This window comes from Plodia interpunctella, chromosome 8 (assembly GCF_027563975.2).
Source record: "Plodia interpunctella isolate USDA-ARS_2022_Savannah chromosome 8, ilPloInte3.2, whole genome shotgun sequence".
Taxonomy (NCBI): domain Eukaryota; kingdom Metazoa; phylum Arthropoda; class Insecta; order Lepidoptera; family Pyralidae; genus Plodia; species Plodia interpunctella.
In genome coordinates, this window is record NC_071301.1 from 3,491,431 (window position 1) to 3,511,520 (window position 20,090).

General features: G+C 32.6%; 1 protein-coding gene across 1 annotated transcript in view; it reads left to right on the plus strand.

The window, feature by feature from the left end:
• Positions 1–3,245: 3,245 nt before the first annotated feature.
• LOC128672016 (uncharacterized protein) overlaps positions 3,246–20,090 on the plus strand; it is a 50,966-nt gene continuing 34,121 nt past the window's right edge. The window contains exon 1 of the mRNA XM_053748899.2: positions 3,246–3,468. Within this exon, the coding sequence (XP_053604874.1) occupies positions 3,366–3,468 (103 nt within the window). The 5' untranslated portion in view covers positions 3,246–3,365. The remainder of the gene's footprint in view (positions 3,469–20,090) is intronic.

The window sequence follows — 20,090 nt, forward strand, 5'->3', positions numbered from 1 at the left end:
TATTCAGTTTGGCTAATTCGACATACATTGTTGGTTTTTAATTGCGGTAAATAAAAGCTCTCAAACTACACAAAGTTCATGCATTCGCATCGGCATCGGTCCGAATCCGTTGATAGTATGTAGCCGGCACGACAATCAAGCCATCATACGAGCGCGCCATCTATGTTGCGAGGATTATACAATATAGTTGTGATATAAATGCTGCTCGACACAAGATGGCGCTATATAAATGCGTAATTTAAAATAGCGCCGTCTATACAAAGTTATATATAACTATTGACTGTTACGATTTTTAATAGTAAATCTATTGGATACTAGATGGCTCTGAACAAAAATAATTATAACATAGCGCCATCTATATTTAATTATAAGAAGTTTATATGAATGCGAAACAGTAAATAAGATTGATATATTTTCGGTAGATGGCAGTGGAAATAACACTCCATTGTGCAGTTATGCTGTACGTGTACGTCGAAACTCGCGAGGTTCGCCACGGGGCGCAACGAGACCTTGTTTGTTTTCATGCAAGTACCTGTACCTTTTTTCTGCTAGAAGGCACGTCATGTCTTATGATATGCCTTCCCAAAGGAACAATTTCCGGAATCACCAATCACCTGTGATTTTTAAATTTTTGCAAACTGACATCTGACGTTATCATGAAATTCGCCGAACTTTGGCGGACTCGACATACCTTCATTGCTGGTTTTTTGTTGCGGTAAATAAAAACTCTTCTAGAAACTACGCAATGTTGGTTCATTAGCTTCGGCATCTGCCCGAGTTCGTCGATAGTGTGTAGCCGGCATAGTATTTGTAATTTATGTAAGTATAGCTTGAAACAAAACGCAAATTTACTGGCCTTCAATCGTTATGGTCTGCTGACATTCGTCCGTACAAGACTGTTTGGAAAGCAAGCTATGTTTTAGTAAAGTATATGATATACTTATTACTTTAAATATAGGCATAATTGCCTTTCTTTAGGAACATTTTATACCATTTATTTACTTAATTAACCATTATATGAACTGTTCAAATTGTGTGTTCATTCCACAATTTGAAAATCTTGCGAGTATAGGTACACACTTCCTCCTAACACAACATACTCATGACATTACTTACACAAAGCCTTCGTTTATCTTGTAACTAGCGGCCCGTCCCGGCTTCGCCCGGGTAAAATATAATAATATATATAGTTACCTACCCAAACCTTCCTTATGAATCTATTCATTAACAGTTTTAGTTTTTGAGTTTTTCGCGAACAGACAGAGAGACGCAACAGAAAACTTTGTTTTATACCTATATAGGATAAGGTTGTAAGGATTTAGTTAACTAAGCCTTATAGGACTTCAAAATATATGTAGCTTCTAGTCAGCCTACTTTTTATTTTGTATTATTCATCAATACACACACATACAACCAAGTAGGTACCTGTGCTTACAGCGGTTATTTCTTCATAAGCACTTTTCCAAGCCCACCACTCATCCATGAAAATCGGCCTAGTGTTGTTTTTCAGTAGATTACGTCCACGCTCTGTTAAGTAAATATTTTACGCCTATCATTGCCTTATACAAAAATAAATTTTTGACTTTGATATTCAATATTTAAGAACTGTCGGTGGTTCGACAGTAAATATTTCATTCTCATGAAATTTAGTTACCTATCTACTGTCGAACTCGTTAGTATCTGAAAATCTGGATGTAAGAGTCAGTACATGATAATAAAGTCGCTTCCTGCTGTCTGTCTATATCTATGTATGCCTAGTAGTGACGGGTAGCTAGTTTTAAATTTTAAAAAATATTCACTGTCTCATCTCAGTAATAATTTCCGTTACCTCAAACATAAAGCATCGGAGCCCAGGATTTATTACTTTTTGTTACATTGATCTGCAATTATAACACGGTTGTAAATTAAACACCTAATTTCCATACAAGGCCCGATGTAGGTAGGTATGAAAGATTTGTACACACACGACTTTGAATAATTATGTAAAAAATTGCTGAAACCAATTCAGAAATATTCAACAGTGTACCATCAGCCCTTTTGATCTTATTCTTTTACTTGTGCCCTTGTTCTCATTTATATAACAAAAGGTCCACCACAAACACGTATACGAAATCCACACATAATGCTCAGAAGTTTATTTTTGAAAATCTTTCTAACAGAATTCTCCCCTCTTCCGAGATCATTCTCTATGCACAAACAAAAAACATGCATTTATTATTTTATACATCATATTGTTTATTAATAACTAGATGATGCCCAGGGCTTCGCTCCCGTGGGAATTTTGAGATAAAATATAGCCTATAGCAATCTTGGGTAATGTACTTTTCTAACGGTGAACGAATTTTTGAAATCGATTCGGTAGTTAAGAAACTACCGAATCGATTTCAAAAATTATTCATTTAATCTAAGAAGTGTTCAATGTGTTCATGTCATGTAGTTCATGTAATCTAAAATATTACCCGCCTCAAACATACAAACTCACAAATGCTTACCTCTTTATAATAATAATACCTATAGATATATATAGAAAAAAACAAGCTTAACCATTTGACCACAAGCGTTTAAACGTTACGCAGTCCGATTATAGATCAACAAAAAATCAAAGCAAAGGTCCGACCAACTACCGTTTACATTTGGAAAACACTTTCTGTACCGTGTCTGATAGCATTTTTCATGACCAAAGCCTGGCGGAATGAAGACATTTTCATGGAAGCAACGTAACTTAACTCGTATGAATGAGCCAGATGTCCTTTGTTACCAAGGTATTTAACTTTCAATGGATGAAAGTATAACTATGTTAGTTTAGTTCGCTTTGAACGTACGATTTTATTTCTTCAGTGAAATCCGTAGAAATGTCATTTTGGGTCAGGTTTCTACAGTTTGACTAAACGAACCAAAAATTGCACAAGGTATTGTTGCGTACCAGGATGATTTAGCAATTTTTTTTAAAGGACTGATTGTAGGTGTAGTTGTATTTTTTTTTTCAAAAACTTTTGCCCCGCAGTGGGACTTAAATAGCTAGAAAAAAGTATTTTTATTAATAACGATTAATATACGAGAAAACCTTTACATTACTTTTATCTAGAATTGGCCTTTGACTGTAAGTCCAGTCAGTATAATATCACACCTTATCATACGTTTTTTGCAACTAACAACATATCATACTATAATCAGCAAGAAAGTGCATAGTACTGCATACTACGGCAATAGAATGCGCGGGCGCATATAGCCAGTAGAAAGTGACCCCAAGTTTAGTTCACAATACTACGTTGGCAGAAACAGACGCGCGCGCGACGCAAATGTTACCGACCACACGCGGGAAATAGTTGCGTCAACTTTTTTGAATTGGAATATTTTTTTCGTGAATGACGATGGGTGGAAGTGCCAGGATTTTCGCCTTTTTGCTTCTAACCGCCGCTGTTGCAGCGATTCCTGCGGGAAATTCGAGACAGGCTTATCATAATATTGGTAAGCCGATGCATTTACTTCTTTTTTATTTAAATACTATGAAAGAAAAATACTTTTCCTTTTTGAAAGAGGTCTCATTCATATATCTAGGATAACTATACCTAAATGAAGGAATAATATTTAAAGAAAAAACATATTTTAATTCGTTTTGACTTTTATATTTTTTTTTGTTTATAAATAATTATTATCGTCTTAACCTTGGTCTAATAAGGCAAATTAACGTGAAATTTATAAAAATATATGGGTTACCTACAAGTAAGTACAGATTTATTGTGGACAAAATTAATAAGACTTAAAATATATTATACTTATATCTTTAAATTTCTGTGATGACGAAGTATAGTGTCTGTTGAGAACTTTTTTGTGATATGTCGAAGCAATAATTTTATCTACCTACATTTTCCTTTTCATTTAATAGATTTTCGAAAATATTTTAATTAACGGATAACCAGGTAGTATTCTAAAACAAATCAGATTCAATGAAAGAGTCAGAGAGATCGCATTGCAATAAAAAAACTTATGCAAGAGAGTTCAAGAACTGCTCGCCACTAGTTGCAAAAGAGTAAAGAACTTAACGCCCAATTTCACACTGGATAAAGTTGTCTGCACGCTTAGTTTGACAATGACCTACTGAAAGAAACACGACACACCTTCATCCCAAAGATTTTCTTGAAGTTCATGATAAAACAGCATAAAATGAATGTACCGTATACTAGTAACATTAGCCCCAAAAAGTGCTGGCTTGATGACGACTACGGCGATATACGTATATGCTTGCCAATGGTCTGACAGACGGCTAAGGATGCAGAAGACCGTGCAAAGCGGAGGAAAAGTAGGAAAGGCTCTGGACTTCAACGATCTGTAGCCGTGGAAGAAACCGCGAAGTTGCTCATGAGAGGGAGGTGACACTTTTAAAGTCTGAACAACTTTGGATTTAATTTAATATTATTACTAGCCCATTGTATACCTTGATTATCATGTAAGTAAAATTAATATTTAAAATCATTAATTGTGATAAAGCATGTAATGAAATAATAATTTAAAAGTTGTCTTGAAAATCTTGTGTTAATATATAGGTATATAAAAATATTTATAATAATAATATCTTAAATTTAAACAGACTAAGAACTGTTATTTAATATTTCGAGTAGGGAAGTAGGTGCATACGTCACGTCACTATTCATTTATTAATATGTTGAGTATGACCTTATATGAGTTTTTTTTAGATCGCCAATAAAATACTATAGAAAACTGCTAGGTATACAAATATGAGTATTATTGCACCTGTTTATAATATAACATTTTATAAAATTAAGACTTAACTCTAATTTAACGTCATTAACTCGATAAATTCCTTGACATCTAGGTGTCACGTGCAGAACACGTCCTAAACCGATATGTAAACGTAATTGTTTTGTTTTTTCCACGTGTCACGGTTGTATAATATTTTTTCACATAAGTATCACTATTTCATTGACACCTCCTCGGTCATTATTAATATTGTTAGGCATTTTATAAGTCTTTCGTCTTTACCCAGGTTATATAATAGGTACAAGCTAGCTTATTTTTATAAGAATTTCTGGGCAATTCTGCAGAAAAACCTTTAGCAATTATAATTGATGCAGTAACTGTATGATGTTGCTATTAATTATAATGTTCATTCTAATCGGATCGTCCTAGTTGTCCATTTGCGTAAAAAACACTGATAACACTGCGAAAAAATCGTCGAACAGACAAGATCGAAGCGATCGTAAAATTAATTCAGTAAGTCACAATTTACTTTGTTTCCACTGTCCCAATTCCGTAACAGAATGGTGTACATTGCGTCGGATATAATAACTGCTTTTTGCAAGCCTTTGTTGTAGCGCAATTCCGTCCCATATTGTTAGGAACTAAGTCTATACCACGGTCGAAGATGAAAGTCATCAAAATCGATTAGAATCTTTTACATAATCGATTTTAGAATAAAAATTCTGCTGTAAAGATTGCTAATTAAGACTTAAGCTTAATGAAAACACGAAAGAGGAAGTGAAGGTTGGTGGAAAATAATAATTCTATATATTCATAATTAATTAGTTTTTATTTTACATTTTTTAATGCAATTAATTTTTTGCTATTCATGATCTATCCATTGTTGGTCATTGAATTCGTTATAATATTTTTATTGAGCTTCTAAGTCGCATAGTGATATTTTTATTGGCTTCACAAATTACAACACTAATAGGTCAAGTACCATCTAAGTAAGACCAATTTATTAAAATGTAGCAATTCCATTATAAAATTAATTCAGTCTTATAAAGTCAAAAATATTATTTCTAACTTAGATTTTCATAAAACTTAAATTATAATTCGACGTGGTTGATCATAATTGCATCAATCAGGCTAATCTTTGAAACTTGCCTCGCTCATCAAGTTACGTTTAGGTTAATCAAGGTTTCCGCTCTTTAGTCCAAATATTTAATAATCGCTTTAGCCTTTAATGCAGGACGAACAATAGAAAAGCGTTTATGATTGTATGATTATGAATCAGAGGATGTGCACAGCCGTAATTAGCTATTTGACGTATGAATAATTTTTGTTGTTTTTATTTCGTCAAGTATTGCCTAAACGTCTACTCATAAGGTTTTCGGTTTCATTATTGTATACCGAGCATAGTTGATTTAGCTTGAAATTCCAAGAATAATTTAAATATATCATTTATTTATTATTTATTCATTTAAAAACCTTTTCTTTTAGTAAGATTTTGACACAAACCCAGAACGAATGGAAAAAATTGAAGGAGGTCTTTGCGGCCAAGTGGAACACTTGATAGCGGGAAATGATATTAAGTTTTCATAACTTGACAATTACAGGCACATTAACCTACCAAAATTAATTGCTAATTTGGCTCTATTACCGCGACGCAAAGATCCTTGCAGGCTAACTGTCGCGATTGTACGTAGTTATATTCTAATAACTTTTTAATCTATATTTCATTTAAAAATATACAATTGTCATAAATTACTAACCTATAAAATAAAGAAATAAAATAATAAGGTGCCTATTACCCTCGCCGCGTTCCCTCTCTGAACGTTTTGGAGTTTCTATTTTGCCTCATATCCCAAGTATATGATCCCAGTGTATACTCGTTCCGCACTCTATCTAACCTAGTAAATCCTACCGCCCATCATCATAAAATGACACTTTTTTAAAACTTATCTTTCTATTAGATTTTCTGTCCTACATGTTAAAACGCTTTAGGTCAGCTTTACTCAGTGTCATGGCGTGGTTTTCGCAATCCGATGAGCGTGTTTGGTCACAAGAATCTTGAACGCGTTTTTGCGTCCTCGTTTTGGATAGGACCAAATGTAAATGGTAGTAAAAGTATTTGTACTAAGTAGTTGCTTAACAACCATACAATTAAGTTCATTAGTAGGCTGAAAAATACGGAGAGTATAATATTTAGATGAAATATTGTTGAAACGTAAATGCAACGACAATACTTAAAAATAGATAAAAAAACATTCTATTTTTTTCATCCTATTATTTTGTACAAATAACCTTTTTAATAATTTCATATATTTAAAACTAATTTTATTGACAAAGATATGTGTCTTTGCTATATTAATATTACAGCTTTGTGGTTCTAAAATAAACCGAGTTAGATACTAAAATCGTAATTCTTTTTCTTCTGTCGGTATATTTAATTTTATGTATATCTAGACCCTCGTTGATGCGTCGCTGCAATGCCCCGTTGCGAGGGTCTAGCAACCACGGTTATATAAATAAAAATTTCGATCGATATATACTCGTAATATAAATTTCAATCGCAAAAATTTGGTGCCAAACTTTTCCTGTATTTCAATGTGACTAATGCAGCTCAAAAGAAATGCTATTTTTGGTGTCTTCGGACGTACATTTTGGCTTTACCTGGTCTCCAAAGGCCGGGTCATTGACCGGGCAAGCGTCCAATGTTGACATTGTCCCGACTTTTACGACCCAACTTAGAGCATTCACTCGATAATGCATCTACTGCGATGGAAAAATTCTGATGACGAACGTCTGTATTTTAGGGTTCCATTTGTTAATCAAAATTGTGTCAATGGTAATTAACTACGTTTCAGTTTATGCATTAATGTAACTATATATTTTTGTCATATACAGATTACTTAGATGTACTTTTTATATTTTCAAATAATTCCATTATTATGGCAGTGACATAAATACATTGATTTAAGAGATGCCTCTAGAGACTTCTAGAGAGTTATACCTATAATTATAGTAGAAGTCAAGTTTTCCTCATTTCAATAACTATCATATACTTATTGAACAAACTTAATATTCGTTCAAAATACGTTGCCCTAATAAGAAATAATCGTACTCGTATATTTGAATAATTAAAAAGTTAGAAATAAATAATATATGAAACATAATTATTTTCTGTCTTATTTTTTACAGAACCCTCACATGGTAAGAAATTTTTATTAGTCGGCCCTTCAACTTTATCTTGTTATGGTATGCAAAAAATTTGGGCCTGCGATCATTGTTTTTCAAACCCACGAACCAAAAGTTCCAATCTGTATGTGTTTTTTTAATTTAAGATATAGGTAATTTTAACAAATGTTGATTAATTATGAACAAATGCAAAGACTTGAATATAATATATATACTTATGCTGTTAAATAGCAGAATAGCACACAGAAAATACCCTATTTATATCCCTAAATTCAAACGAAATTATTTACACAGCGTTTATTAAAACACTTGCCCAATTTTCAATTTAAATTTAAAGAATCAATAAAATCAAAGTATATTTCGATTAAATCAAGGCAACAAGTTAATCGATAGACAACAAACATGAATCATAACAAGTGCATTGTTTACATTTCGCAACAATTTTATATCGATACGGCACGTCTGCCACGATTGCGGTGTTATCGACTAGATTTAAAATTAATCGATATAAATTCGTAATGCAACGAATATGTAATGTTTTACCAATTCTTTTCCTGCAATATTGGTGTAACATTGTGACAAACTGTTACATTACTAACGTTACTTTGGTACTACATTTAGCAATGTCGTGTTATAATAATTTTGTTGTTGAAAATCAATAGTTTTGTGCAATAAGTATTAGTCTAACGAGAAAATGACATTGACATGATACAGTATCACGTATTTATCCGTCAAATTACAGGGTAGACAGAGTCAAGCGTAAAACTATTAGCTCGCATATTATGGGTAAACCTAGCATATAAACTTAGCATCTTAGCTCCCTCGAGGAAAATCACAATAAATTATACATCTTCCTCAGAAGTCACACATTTTTGAAAACCGTGTAAAAATCCGTCGTTTAGTTTTAAAGTTTATCGCATTTATACAGATAGATGCTTTTTATAATATGTAAGAAATAATATGTCAAATAATAATTAAATGCATTATTGGACATGGTTCATGAAAAGGACCTAAAATGCCAGTATGACACAAGAGGTCATTGACTCACAGAGATAACCAAGGTAAAGTGAAAGCCCACAAAATCGAAAGCAGTTACAGTGTCGTCTTTTGTTTGGTAGTTAGTAGTTTCTTTTAAATGGAAAAATGTTGAAACCATAGATCAACAAAAGGAAAAAAATACACTATTCAAAAGTTTCGTGACAAAATAATCATATATGGTATTATAAGTAATATTCAAATTCATTATATTTCAAGGTCAAAATCTGGGTCAAAAAAAATTATTGAATATATATAGGCTGTGAATTATGGTGTGGTGAAAATTCATGTAGATATGTGTCATGTAAAGAGTCTATATTTCACACGCATGATTCTTAGACACAGTCACCTATCACGACAGGACTATTACAAAATATAACTGTACAGATCACGATGTTCACTTTTGAAATATATTTAAGTGTCATTATTATATTATTATATATTCATAAACATGCACGTCCACTCATATACATGTGTCACGAGTCAGTGGTCTTTCTTATTTAACACTAAAGTGAACTACACTTCTTCATAGTCGTATTACTCATGGCTGAAGGTCGAGATTATTACGTGGAACGAAACACACACAAAAACTTTCTTGGCATTATTTATGCAGTGGTTTGCCATTGCCTTCTCCATTTCACACACAAATTAATAAGAATCAACGAGTGTGCAGGTATCCTCACGATGTTTTCCTTCACCGGAAGCAAGCGGTGGTCGATGAAAACTACTATACATGAGTCAGATTGGTATACAAACTCATGTGGCACGAGTAGAATTCTAACCTGAAACCTTTCGATCCACAGGCGGGCGTCTTAATCATTACACCACCAATCAATTATTATTTCCAATACATTTTCTGAGTTTCATTTGAACATTTGATAAAACAGGTAATTCACTAAAATTTAAGAAAGAAATAAGAACGAGTAATTCAGTCGCACAACTGATCCACTATCACCACTATGTACATTTTATTCTACCAGTAGACCATACATTCCTATCCCTTACTAATATTTAGACATGTAAACTTAATTAAATAGATATGTAAACTTGATTAAGCCATATTCTTTTCTTAAGTGTCCTATGAAATCACTGCTTGAGTATACGAGTCAGTTGTAACATATTCCTATGAACTTAAATACAATGGCACATTCAGCTGACAGTTAACGTCAGTGGCCTTACTTACCATAGTATTGATATACCACTCCCAACTATTGCGAGCACAAAATGTCATGTCTGGTGGTTGGTACACGTGCAACTGTGACGTGCAACGAGCGACGAACAGGAGGGTACACTTGATCTACATAGTCGTTGCAACACCATTGCATTATGGTATTACCAATCGTAATCTAAATAGGTTTTTACAAGCTTTTATTTAGTTTCACCCGTCCCTTTGTCTGTAATCAAATCTTGCAAGTTAGATTTCTCCTACTTCCAGGTGACCTACAGAGTTGAAATTTCCTACGTTGCGTCAGTTATAAAAGAAAATCGCCATGATAATGCATTATTATGATAAGCATTACCTAATGGTGCATCGGTGGATCGGCTCCAAACGAGGGCTTCTCAAAGGCTTACAGCACGGATTAATATCCTTCTGACGACAAAAAAAGCTTGTGGCAAAAATGTCATTTTTGTAATAAAACTTGTTACGTCTGAAATACGTCATTTTTGACAGAAGCTTTTATTATCGTCAAAGCCGTCTCCCTCGACAAGAGCCAAGCCTGGGTGCGCCTTAATATTTCCATACTTTCGTTTTAGATACTCTTACCATCTTACATTTAAAATATGTACATGTGATACTGACTCTTCGATCACTGGTTGTTAAACCACGAGCATGAAATATTTAGTTTCCGTTCAAAATTCATTTGTTGTCGAAATATTTCCCAACAAAACGAACGTTGCGGTTTCAACACTGCTGGGAACCCTTACAACAGCACAATGGCTAGGGAGCATCTGATTTATGCATTATATTCACGATTTTGATGCATCGCTGCAATGCCCATTATAACAAATGCATCAATAAATACTAGGTATATGACAAAATGCAATTGGATTGGACCTATTTGCAGTTGTTTTAATACAAATATTTTTACATCATTGTGATGGAGCACATGCGTGTCAATTGTCTGATAATAATTAATGCCGATGAATTTTCGAAATTGAGAAAAAAAATTAACGAAGCGTACCTTGGCTCCATTTAACTACTTTTAAAAAATTATAAGACTGAATATTAATGACTGATTTTCTATTGGGGGATAATGATCGCATAAAGCCGTGACAACGATACAATAATTTATTTATATCCGACCGCAAATAGTTTTTATTTACGAAGCGAAAGGTTCAATGCCGACGACCCCGAAGCGAATTCACAAACCATAAACCACGGCGTTACAACCAGTGCACCGTTGCCAAATTCCATTATAAACATTATCATTGTAATTTCATTTCAACACCGACGGATCCCTTCTGCGGCGTCAAAAAGTCGTGATCAAGAATCGCAACACTCACAATTACTGTGATTTGCTAAATGCTCATTATTCTTGCAGTGTAATCGAAAATGGGCGATTATGGCACGCTATTCAATTGTCCTGATTCGTCATTGGCAAGAACAATCGATCGAATCGGAATCACATCTGGCCTTCGACAGAAGGCGCCGCGGCTGTCGTCAAATGCATGAAGGATGCACAAATAGTACTAAGGTTATTTCTCTTGGGTATATCAAAATGCAAACTACAAGCTTATATTCCTTGTTTCTATTAATATGACGAATGTGTCCTGTCCCTATTAATGCCATAAAAAATAATAAATTTCACAAGAAACTATTTTTTTACATTAAATAAAATAATGACTTATCAGTCGGACTAGTGAGAATGAAGAGTCATAGTATTGTAACGATTAAAGATTTTTTGATAAAGTTGAACTGGGACCAAAAAGTCTTATTAGTAATAGAACCAATAAAACTGCACTAGACGTAACGAGGGAAAATATCAAATGAATATTTGAATTGCTTACGTTCTTCGTGAATAAAACCAGGTCCACATAAAGTAAGGTACAGATTTGGTATCACGTATTTTATCCGGCTTTATTTTTCAAGGGCTGCAAAACTCGAATGCTACGTTTTAATGTAAAATATGCGAAATTGAATCACAAACGTGATGCATCTGTACATTGTCCCGAAAAGTGTCAATGTACGGCCACATCACAACCATAGTTGCAGCGTGTCTCGCTCTCCTGTCAATTTTGACACGAGTTGTACTTGTACCTACTAAACATGTTCATGTCATTTTTATCGGAAACGTTCTTTACGAGGGCAGCAGATGGCACTTTAGATGACGCGACGATGTACTTGTAATATTTTTTTTCAAGTGTGTCAAAGTTTTCAACATCTATTTATAAATTCAGATTTAGTCAACTACTTAGGCCCGCTTACACATTTACAGGATAAACTCGTGGCAAATGTAACTATTGGTGACCAATCTTGTGAATTTCGTATAGCGCATGCTCGATTGGATGGGTTAGCAATCGTTTACAGTACCTACTTGAAATTTGTTCCTATACCCTTTCTAGCACGCAAATGGGTCTTCGATAATTTTATCTATTGAGTATAACTTTGCAATCTAAAGTATTACCTATTACTATTTCATTAGTTATTAGATAAGATAGCTTTCAAACCTCATAATTTATATTAATTATATAACTTTCATTACCCATATATAATATTCGACAGCAGCCTTGATTACATTTTGCAGTTTCGCACGCCCAGAGCAGGCTCTTTGTTAGCGTAGGCAAATTAGTAATACACACCCGAACTGGTCTAGTTCTGAACTATGCCTTTCGCAATCTGTCTGCTGTTCAGTAAACAGTCTATATTTATCACAATGATTTGTTGGAATTTGATCTAACTACACTAGTATTATAAAAAAATATTGTAAAATTGTGTGTAGGGAATAATATTTGGAACAACTGAACTCATTTCCTCAAAATTCTATTTTTATGTCATCATGTTATGATATGCCCGCGGGAGCTGATGCTGAAGAATTTGAAAGCGCTAATGGAATCGATCCGATCAGATAAATGTATTTATGTCTATGATAGCCTCATTTATGAGAAAAGAAAGAGGTAGTACAAAAACTTTGTTTCACTTAAAATATAATAGCAGCCAATGTTGATAAAACAAAGATAACATTTCGATAAAAATCTTCATAGAATTGCACATAATATATATCATATGTAACTCATACAAGTGATACGTACCAAAAACAATGAAAAAATATATATATGAAAAAATGAAGTCAATTATTCTTGTAAAACTAAAACAAATTATTAACATTCCATACTAGCCACTAGTGTTCCATAATAATCTATTTTATAACGAATTTTTATTTCGAAATTAAAATACCTAATTAAAAATATATAATATCATACGAGAGAATGTAACTGAAGTGTCATAATAAATATTAATAGCTGACCAACGCCCTTTGCATGGAACTATGCAATCATTTCACATAACTAGATCGATTTCTGCTTTATATTTTGATAGCAGGCAAATGCATTACAACACTCAGTAGTGTTTCTAGAACCGGTTCAAAGTGGCTTATTAATTTCTTCTCCCACGTGTATTTTCGACTAACTAAATTGTACGTAGCTTTATCTTTACAAAACTGTAATAAATATTGCGTGATAGGTACTGCAGTTTTTAAAATGTTTGTACGATACTCTACCAGCTAATTACGTAAGGAATCTGTTCCTTTTTTTATTTTGTTATCTGTGGCGAAGCTAATAAATATAGGCTATTAAGCCAATACTTCCATTGGCATGCCAATGGAAGACCATATGTAAAAAAAGTGTACCAAGTGTAAAAAAGAAGGAAAGCTAATTTCAATTACGAGTAAATGCATTATAAACAATCGAATGCAAACAGACGACACAAAATAATTTTAGTATTACGGGCTTAATTGCCATATTTTATACATATATCGAGCATGCAAGAAGGCCTGCGTCTCACCTCACGGTAAGTGGTCACCACAGCCTACGATCGCCTGCAATACCAGGGATGTCACACGCACGTTGCCTACTTTTGTCACAGTAAACATTGGTACCGTATTATAAAATTATTTTTCTCCTTCTTTGTCGAGTCGACCGTTCTTATTGCAACTTGCAACATTATATTTTTAATTTATTATAATTTGTATAATTTGTTCAACGAAAACGTACCAATATTGCGTAATAACGAAGTAATTACATTATTTTGCATATAACGAGAGTAACCGTTTATAACTGTGTTTATGACTTATGAATGAGGCATTTCCGAGATTCCTGTCAACGCTTTAATATTGCTACAATGTATTAAACCATATCCTATCAGGTTATGTTCGGTTTTGCGATCAAATTGAGCCTAATGAAGGTTGAACTCATTACCACGATTGAAAAGACGTCGTAAAGTTTGTGATATGTGATTGTTCAAGCATTTTTTACAGCTTTTTAATTTATATTTTCTTCTTAATCTGTGGTTTTTTCTCTTGCTTTCATATATTTTTATAATACATGAATTCATTCAAATATATCTCCGAATTATCTCAATTATTAGTATAATTTTAAGGCAGATATTATAAATAATAACCTTCGTTCCCAATTATCAACAGTAATTAATGTACCTTTTGGAAAACCCAAAAAACTTCAATTTTTACCTGTAATAGTTTAGTAGTTAAGACAGCATTGTTTTAAATAGTAGTAATAAAAATAAACTAACTTTGTTATCAGCTATTTTAACATGTAAATATGTCAACAGTCAATAGTGTTGATGTTTACATATATTTATTTATCTCAGAAGAATTAGCCACAGTGACAAATTGACAAAACTTTTCAACGGTCTAATTTATTGACAAAGGTTTTGGCGTATATATTCATGTGTTTATTTTATTAACGAAGCATTTGACGATTTTTTGCTACATAAATAGAAAAACTACTTTTATAAAGCAGTTTTATATCAATTTATTTCAAACCATATTATAATGCAAATTTTGCTGCAGGCTAAAGTCATAAGGATCAAAATCGTATGCTCTGAAGAAGACATTGTCAATGTTGGCGCTCCTTTGAACTTCGTATTATGAGTTTTATATAACTTAATTTACATTTAATGACATAATAATGACTTCTGTATGAATGAACATTTTGTTATAAAATACTACAAAAGGTAGTGTAAAGACTAGGTCAATGGAATTACGAATTCTAAATGTTAGGGTCAAAATTATTTTTTTAAATGTAAAAAATGTGTTGCATAACAAGTCAGACCAGAAAATGGTATTTTTCAGATTTAAATACTTTATTTATATTGAAACTTAGCACTATATCTATGTGTTTTGTTTGTACACTATATAACGGCAATTAAACTCGCTGTACACTATATCATCATTAATTCCTTATTCTGTGTTTACGATTTTAACCAGGGTATAAATAAACATCTATGGCAATAATCGAAGCAATGATAGGTCAAACAATTAATTTCTTTAGCAGATACTATTCAGTTTATTATGAGCATACTACCTATCACGACCTAATGTTACAAGTGGTTTCGAATATAGTGCTTGCAGAATATAAACTTTGAAATAAATAAATATATTAGGACAAATCACACAGATTGAGCTAGCCCCATAGTAAGTTCGAGACTTGTGTTATGGGATACTAACTCAACGATACTATATTTTATAACAAATAAACATCCAAGACCCGAATCAATCAGAAAAAGATCATTTTCCATCATGACTCTCGCATCTCTCGGTTCAGTGGCAAGAACTTTAACCACTGCGCCACCGAGGTCGTCAAAATCTAACTAATCTAATCTAATTTGTAATCTACTTGACATTAAAACATAGACTAAGCTAGGGTGGGATAGTAGTAGTGGTAAGGATTATCTATCTTTTCAAAAACAAACAAATGGGTGCTACACTAGTACGTAGAGCCATGCCCCATTGTTTATTCGTGCTCCGTTGGGATGACTGTCTATCGACGGATGCCAAAATGACGGAGCAATGGGACAGAGCTCTTAAAATAAACAAAACCTATATAATTTTAAGTAATAAAATTCAAGATAAATCTGACATTACCAAACGTTTACTTTTTTAAATAAAAGTAAAATACTATAGTAAAATTATATAAGAAAATTTCTGACTTCTTTATCTTTTACCTAAATATAACATTTTCATTTGTAACCTCTTCAGATATATGTAGGTATAGACTCATGGTATTCCTTCTGTTCAATAAATATTTTATTTACCAAAGCGATGGACGCGACAAACGTGACTGGGCCATTGCCACTTCTTGCCAGCATTCTGCACATTTGTTTATAGATAAATTAATCTTAATTAACGGTATCTAAACGCTGATCTCGATTCCAGAATTATTATGTACACGACGCAGCTTCAGTTAACATTCCGTGCCGATCTAACTATTAGAATTGCTCTAATTGGAAATTTGTCCTTTATTCTTGGACATTTATTATCAAGTATAATTTATTTGCAAAAAGTTTAATAAAACTAAACAAAAATAGACATTATAAAGCTATTAATAAAAATTAAATTAAAAAAATAAATTTAGTACAAGGGTAGATACAACCTGGGATAACACAAAGGGTACTTTTTAAACCTAGTAGTGCATATATGCGCTTGAAGTATACAGCATCACATCTTAATCATTTCGGGGTAGACAAAGCTAAGACTTTCTAAACTATAACGCCAAGTTTACTCATAGGTATTTTGGGTTTATCGGTGGAATTGAGGTTCAATATTAAACTTTAACCTATAATTTGTTAAGAGTTTATAAACCTTTCTCCTCTTTTTTTGTAAATATAATAAAATCTTTTCTCAATTTTCGAGCCTATAATTATTAGCGATTGTTATATTTTACAATATTCTAATTTATTAGCTGTCAAACACGTCATGTCAGACATAAAACAGCTCGGGCATAACCGTAGTAAATATTGGTACTACAATAGGCGCCAACCTTGGACCAATGGCATTTGCTTCTTCGTGTCAATCACTTCATAGTGTTGTGCTTTCACCGCTTGCCCTGTCAGACTGATCAACTTTTGATGGACTGGCATTTCTGACAATGTGGGTCAAGATCGAGCGACAACTTATTGTAATCGATACATTGTTATAACTCGATCATATCATTCAATTGTTAATGAGATTCAAATAATTGAAAGTTATCATGTTAATTAGGTACTTCGTTAAATTAATCAGTTTATTTTATTGAAGCAGATTGCTTTGTGTTCGTTAATTAAAATAATTAAATATGAACTGAAGTTGTACGTTAATTAGTTTGTTTATATCTTTTATCAACTACAAAAAAATGTGGTATGAATTTCGTATAACTTGAACGGAAAATATTATGTAGATTTATATAATTTAAATAACATTAAGACATGAAGAATTTTAATTTAAACCCTGAACCTGAAATGCAAAGCTACGATTATTCATTAGTTACTTAATTTTAAGTAAATTGCAAAACTGATTTCATCATAAATACTATTCAACATAATACTCATATAATTATATTAAACAAAATAGGTAGATTATTTTATTAAAAAATAATGTTTCAAAAAAAATTTTAATGTGGATTGAATTTTAATAAATCTGCAATCGTTTTGTACAATGCATGCAAATAGTAATCGATTACTCCATGTTACGTTCCGATGTACAATAGCTATTGGGAACATGAAGCTCGCTATAGGTGAAACTGTAACTCACACGAAAGTGAAACTTTATGGATGCGATGTCGCGGCATTACGTAACCCATCGAGAATCGAGACACTGACTCGATTACATTATGAATCGCTGCCGGCCGGAAAATTGAACGCGTGCATAGGTATTGTCACATCACTAGGCTGTTCTTAATTTTTTTTTTCAAGTACAAAAATGATATTGACGAATGTAATAGGCTAGATAGATGTGTATAAATTTTGACTGCATCATTAGTGACGTCACTTGTGACCACTCTCATATATGGTTTGTTTTGGACACATGGAAATAAGTATCCGATTGGACGTGATGGCAAGTACCATATTAAATAAATAGGATATACCTACAATCAATACCTCTTTTCAAAACACAATTGCGACAAAAGTTGTAAAATGAACTCTGAATTATATATTTCATTGAAAACACAATATGAAAAAATATTAATTGAGAGACCTTTTTTCAGAAATATTGAAATAGGTAAAGTAAGGTAAAAAAAATATTGTTTCTAGTACTTATATATTTTTAGTAATTTTTGTTTACCAATTAAAATCTATAAATATAACAAAAAATATAAAAAATACGCTATATGACTTCGCGTAATATATACCGGATAATCGAGCATACGACATCCACTTATAACATACACTTAGTTTTCTCCTCACTCGTCGAGATGCCAGTAGAATACTTAGTGCCATATGTGAAGAAATTTCTCATCTGTATTCCGTAATCGAAGCTTATTTTGCAACTGTAGCAATAACATAACTGCTCTAGGTACAACGCGTCGGAGAAGGTAAATATAAATATACAAAAATAAAATAAAAACCGTCAAGTGCGAGTAGGACTCGTAAAATTCTTTTATTTCATAGCTTTTTCTTCATTATAAACTGAAAATGTTCTTAAATGTTGACAAATTTCATAAATATAGGTGGTTGATTCCTTTCTGTTATTACAAAATATTTGACAAAATTGATCATATCTTTTGGTCGGGTTAACTTACAAGTTTTTTCACAACCAAAAGAGACCGTAGATTCGGGCATTTGATATAAATTTCAACTTAATATGTCTACGCGTTATCGAAAATGAAGGTCTTGACAGACTGAAACAGAAGTACATAATTGTGCAGTTCTTACCTTTGCAGCACGGAACTCTAAAAAAACCAACATTCTTCATTTTCTCCAGTCTACAAGCCAAATTTATTTTTACAGCATCTGGTCTAAAATAAACATGTTAATGTACTTGAGCACGCACTTGACTACAAGTCATTCAGCGAATCAGGAAGTCATACACACCAACTGGTTTCACTTTTCATTCCGAACTTGTTTAATGTGGACAATTATTACGAAATAATTTGTAAAACTAACTCGCAAATTACACGGGTCTTTAAATAGTAGTGTTCATTCTTTATGTAAGAATATAAGAATGTATAACGGCATAAATAGGCGACCGCTCAGGGCGCCAAATACAATGGGGCGTCACACGTTTGCGAATTATTTTTTCTTATGTCGACTACACACTATTGGTCAACTTAGACAGATATAAACGTGAATCAACGAATACTGCATAATTTGTATGTGAGCAATTTTTTACGACAAGAAAAAACCAGCAATGTACGTCGTAATCGACTACCTTGAGCGCAATACAGAAAAAAACCCAAAAGTAAAAAGTACAGATACCCAAAGGGCGCCATAGAAATTTCGCCCAGAGCTCTTCTAGTGCTAAAACCGCCACTCAGAATGAGTTGTTTATTTTCTTAATTGCCAGTCTATTACATTGTCTCAATTTTTGTATGCAGCGCTGAGTTATTTAGATACAATTTCGATCGTATCTGCTATCCCGTTCATTGCCTTATATAATATTTTAGTAATTGTATTCTCACACAATCTCGCAAGCGCTAATCTTTCTTCCTAGTATGCGGTTCTGGTTGCGTCTTGACTCTTTGTCTTTACTTCCGCTTGATGCAGCTTTTCAATTCCTCGTCACTAATATTGTTTCTTATATTATATTCGTTCTTTTCAACCGATAAATAAATGAGATAAAAATTATTAAAATCATTTATACATTTTACAAATATTCATTTTTTTAAATTTAGAATAAAATAAAATATTTCAAACATCATTTCAATACATAAAACTGAACTTAACAAATCTCAACAACTGACTTTTACATACGACTATATTCAATGATACGAACATAAAATGCCTGTAAATAAAACTGATATTGGGAACACAGTTTGTGAAATATTCACTAATATGTTATTAACAATATAAAACTCAACTCTATATTGGGTAAAGAAAATGATCGAAGATGATGTAATAAAGTAATTATTTTTGATAATAGTTAAGAAAAGGAACGCATAAGTTAAACCGTATATCATAACAATAACAATTTGGCTTATTGTATATATTCATAACCGGATTT